Source organism: Rhea americana, unplaced genomic scaffold (genome assembly GCF_003343005.1).
Source record: "Rhea americana isolate MKP2758 unplaced genomic scaffold, rheAme1 scaffold_219, whole genome shotgun sequence".
NCBI classification, from domain to species: Eukaryota; Metazoa; Chordata; class Aves; order Rheiformes; family Rheidae; genus Rhea; species Rhea americana.
Genome location: NW_028186326.1, coordinates 46,126 through 50,476, shown reverse-complemented (window position 1 = coordinate 50,476; position 4,351 = coordinate 46,126). Strand labels below are relative to the sequence as shown.

The 4,351-nt window shown below is 69.4% G+C and overlaps 1 protein-coding gene across 1 annotated transcript; it reads right to left on the bottom strand.

Moving 5' to 3' along the window:
- Nucleotides 1–1,859: 1,859 nt before the first annotated feature.
- METRN (meteorin, glial cell differentiation regulator) lies at nt 1,860–3,984 on the bottom strand (the record flags this gene model as incomplete). The annotated part of the gene is made up of 3 exons (XM_085305288.1): nt 1,860–2,961; nt 3,182–3,241; nt 3,537–3,984. Coding segments are annotated over 3 exons (825 nt in total), but the record flags the coding sequence as incomplete, so codon positions are not given.
- Nucleotides 3,985–4,351: the final 367 nt, after the last annotated feature.

Sequence of the window (4,351 nt, the reverse complement as noted above, 5' to 3'; positions counted from 1 at the left end):
CAGGTGGAGCCAACTGGGCTGAGAGCGAGCAGAAAATCAGGGGAAGCAGGAGCAGGGAGCGGGGGGGAAGGGGCCAGCGGGAAGGCCGCCCGGGATGCTCTCGGCAGAAAACTCGTTAATTAATCGCGCGACCCCCCGGCGCGGCGGGGCCGGCACGGGGCTGGCAGGTGGCCGGGCGAGGGGACCGGCCGGGAGGCGCCGCCGGAGCCCGGGCGCCTTTAGCCCTCCCGCTCGGTGGGGCCGGCTCCTCCCGCGCCGGGGCGGCCGCGAAGCGGCCCCCGCCGCCAGGAATTTGTCGGCATGCGCTGGGAAAGCTCGCTCCCCGCCAGCTGCCGGCCGCCGCCGCCGCGCGGGAGGCGCTGGCGGTGCCCGCCGGAGCGGGGGCCCCGGCGGCGGCGGGCGCCTTTGTGCCGGCCGCCTTTGTGGCCCGGCGTTGCCGCATCGCGGCTTTTATCCGGCGGAGGGGCCGGAGGAAGGAAGAGGGGGGCAGCGGGAGGGAAGAAGAGGGGGAAGAGGAGGGGGGAATGGCGGGAAGCGGCTCCCGGCGGCCCTTTGTGCGCGGGGCGCTCGGCTCTCCGGCGGGGAAACCGAGGCACGGCCCCGGCCCCGGGCTGCGGCGTCCTCCCGGTGCCCGGCCAGCGGCTGCGCGGGGAGGGGGGCGGGGGGGCGCTGGCGCAGCCGGCGCGGCCGCGGGAAGCGGGGGCGGGAGACCGAATCCGACCAAGGGCAGAGGCCACCGAAAACAGCACGAAAAATCCCGCAGTGGAGAAAGAGCAGAATAACAACCCTTTCCGCCGCGGCGGGCCGGTTTGATTTGGCCAAATAAACATATTCGAAGAAAAMCATTTTATTCCTCTCCTGGCCCCAAACCCACCGGATGCTCCRTGCATTAAATGCAATAACGTAGCCAAGAGGAATGCGCTAGAGTGAGGCAGGGTCGAAGGACCCAGCAGTTATCTGCGGTTTATAGGAAAGGGTGCGCGGGTGCTGCGACGCCCTTTGTCCGCGCCTTGTTTACGGGCTTTCCCTTGCCGCTTTTGCCCCCTCCTCGCTTTTCCCCATCTTTTCCCTTCTTTCTGCTCGGCTCACTCTTTTTTCCGCCCTCGAGCAGGGCAGCGCCGCCGCCGGCTCCCTAGAAAGCCTCCGCGCCGGCCCCGTGCTCGCCATGCCGCAGGCRCGCGAAGCGAGCATCGAGCTGCTTTTGAGGGAAAAAACATGCATTACAGATAAAACATCCCGGTCGGGCACTCGGATGCAAGCTGACAGGCACAATAGTATCATGAACAGATAATTTTATACCGATTATTTGGTTTTTTTTAAATTAAATCCCAAAGCCAGCAGCGTGCTTTGGAAACATAATTCCTTCACCAGGAAAAAACAAATTATGGTCAGCTGCTGAGCRAAATACCAGGTAATCTAGCCTAGTTTGAGCTACCCCCCCTTCGGAGAGGCATTTTAACAGCTGAAACAGAATATCAGGAATGCATTAAAGAAAAAAGCCCGATGCCCAGCAGCGGCCCGTGCTCCAGCGCCTCGAGTTCCCCCCTGCTTCAGGAGGGCGATGCTCTTCCCGGCTCTCCGGCGGCGCGTGCAGCAGCGCACCCGCCGGCTCGGCGCGGCACCCCGGCAGGGCTCTCGCCGGCCCCTTCGCCGGCCCCGGCACAACGAGGTCTTTCGGCCAGCAGGCAGTGACGGGAATCGGGCCCGGCAGCACCTCTGACGGCGGCTTGGCCCTCCACGGAGTCGGGCCGGCGCCGCGGCCCCCTCCGTGCCCTGCGCACGGGGGCCACTTCCCGCGGGGCGCCGAGGCCAGCAGGACCCGGGGGACCAGCGCCGGGACAAACCAGGGACACGGGGACTGCTAGAAAYGCTCCTTTTCTACCTTTAATAGAGATATTTCGACACCTGCAAGAGGCAAATACAGTGATTTCTTTTAACCCACGGAAAAACGCCCTCGGCACCGTGCGGAGGGGAGCGGGACCCTGCGCCAGTCCCGCGGGAACGGCCACGAGAGGCGGCGGCCCGGCCGCGGGGCACGGTGAACGCCCCACTTGGTGTTCGTTCCTTCCTTTTCTTTTATTCCAAAAAAAAAAAAAAAAAAAAAAAAAAGGACACAGGCCTTACAAATACAGCTTATTTATGAGAAAAACAAAACAGAAGAAAAAGCAAGTCACAAATTTGGTATCGTTATAACTGTAGTGCACATACGATGCCCCCGCGGTGCCCCGGGCGGCCTCAGCCCTCCCTCGGGGCTGCACCTTCCCCACGGGCCGCGCCGCCGGCCCCCCTCGGCTGCCGCCCCCCGCGCGCCGGCCCCCTCCGCTCCTCGCCTTCCCCCTCTCGCTCCTTCGGCCTCGCTCCCTATCCTCCTCATCCTCGTCCTCGTCCTCCCCCTCAGCCAGGGCTGCCCCCCGCTTCCCGGGCGGGCGCGAGCCCGCTGCCGCTCTCCCCGTCCACCCTCCGACGACGTCGCAAATCCACCTCCCGGCCCCGGCCACCTCCCCGGCCCGCTCCCCGGGCGCCGGCCCGCTCCGCCGGCCCTGGGGGCGGCGCGGGGCCCTGGGAAAACCCTCTCCCTCGGGACAAGGTTTCCGCAGGGCGGCCCCCTCCCACGCCCGGCCCCGCTCGCCGGCCGCCCCGCCGCTCACTCCTCGGGGAACTCGCAGGGGTTGAGGCGCGCCTGCCGCGCGCCCGCGTAGATGCGCTGGAAGTCCTTGTAGCGGGGGGCGCAGCTGAGCCAGGCCTCGCCGAAGTGCAGCCACCCCGCGAAGAGGAAGGTGCCGGGCCCCGGCTTGACGCCGCAGCGCAGCGGCGTGCGGATGCTGCCCGCCGACCTGCCYGACTTGCCCACGGGCTGGAACAGCGGGAACTTCTGCCGGTGGACCCGCGTGGCACTCACGCCGATGACCGACTCCTGCAGCTCGGCGTCGTTGGCGACGCTCCGGATGCTGCCGCGGACCACTGTGGGCGGAGGCGTGCGGGCTTCAACCGAGGCCAAGGAGGTGTTTGCCCGTTTTCCAGCAAGAAAGGCCGAACCGGCGATGCCCGCGGGGCTCGGCCGCCCGCCCCGCCCCGGCGCCCAGCTCCCGGCCTGAGCTCCCTCCCTCGCGCCCCAGGAGGCTCCCCCCACCCCCGGGGCCGCTGGAGATGGAGAAGGGGCCTCCGAGGCGGCTGGACTCACCAAAGTCACTAGTGCAAATGGCCATCAGGATCTCGGTGTCGTTGCATGGCCGGCACGCCCCTGCAAAGGCCAAGCAGAGCGGGGTGACGGCGCTGCGAGCCCCGGCGCCCCGCAGCGAGGGCAGCGCCCCAGCCCCAGCCCRCCCGGGGCCGGGCACGGCCCCGCCAGGCCGCAGCACCCAGCCCCGGTAGGGCGAGCGGCCGAGGAAGGGCACCCCATCCCGCCGCCCGACCTGCCGGGACGCCCTGCGCAGGCAGAGGGCCGGCGGCAGGCACCGGCGCGGCGCCCGCTGCTCTGCGGTTTGCCCGATTGCCGCCGGCGTGGCCCTGGCTCCGCACCGCGGCCGGGCGCTCACCTTCGCCGCCGGGGCTGCTGGAGGGCAGGGCGAGGCGAGCGCGCCAGTCGCCCCGCAGCTCGTAGCGGAAAGCGGCGATGCGGCGGCTGATGTCGCGGTGCGGCGTGGACTGCAGGAAAAGGGCCACCTTCTCGCGGGGCAGCCAGCTGAAGCAGCGCACGCGGCGCCGCAGCGAGGCATCCGCCTCGGCCAGCAGCAGCTCCAGGACGCCGTCCCTCTCCAGGTAGATCTGCGCCCCCCGGAAGGTGCTGGAGGGCTTGATGCAGGCGGTGACGTGCCTGGGGCTGCCGCCTTGGCCGGCGGCCGCCGTGGGCAGCCGGGGCGAGAGGCTGAGGCGCAGCGCGCCGGTGGGGTAGAGCCATTCCAGCGAGCCCTCGGCGCAGTGCAGGGAGAGCTGCTCCACGCTGCCCGCCTCCTGCGACAGGCCGCTGCGGGGGACGAGGAGGCCGCGTCAGCCCGGGGCACGTCGCCTGCCTGGGCACCGCGCGGAGCGCCTGCCGCCGGGATCCCGCGTGGGGGCCTTTGCTTGGGGCTCCCCGCTCGGCCCCGCGGCTCCCCTGCCGCCAACGCTGCCCACGGGCATTTCCCCCCCGCCGCGGTCACAACCTGTCCAGCTCAGAGGGGTCCCCACCAGCCCGGACGCAGCCCAGGGACTCGGGGGCGTCCGAGGGAGGCAGGCGGCAGCTCAGAGGAAAAGGATGCAGCTCTCAATGCGCGCCTCAGATTTGGGGTACGATCTCGCGGTTTTGGGGTACGATCTCGCGGTTTTGGGGTACGATCTCGCGGTTGGGGGGAGGCCGGTGCCTCTGGGGCCG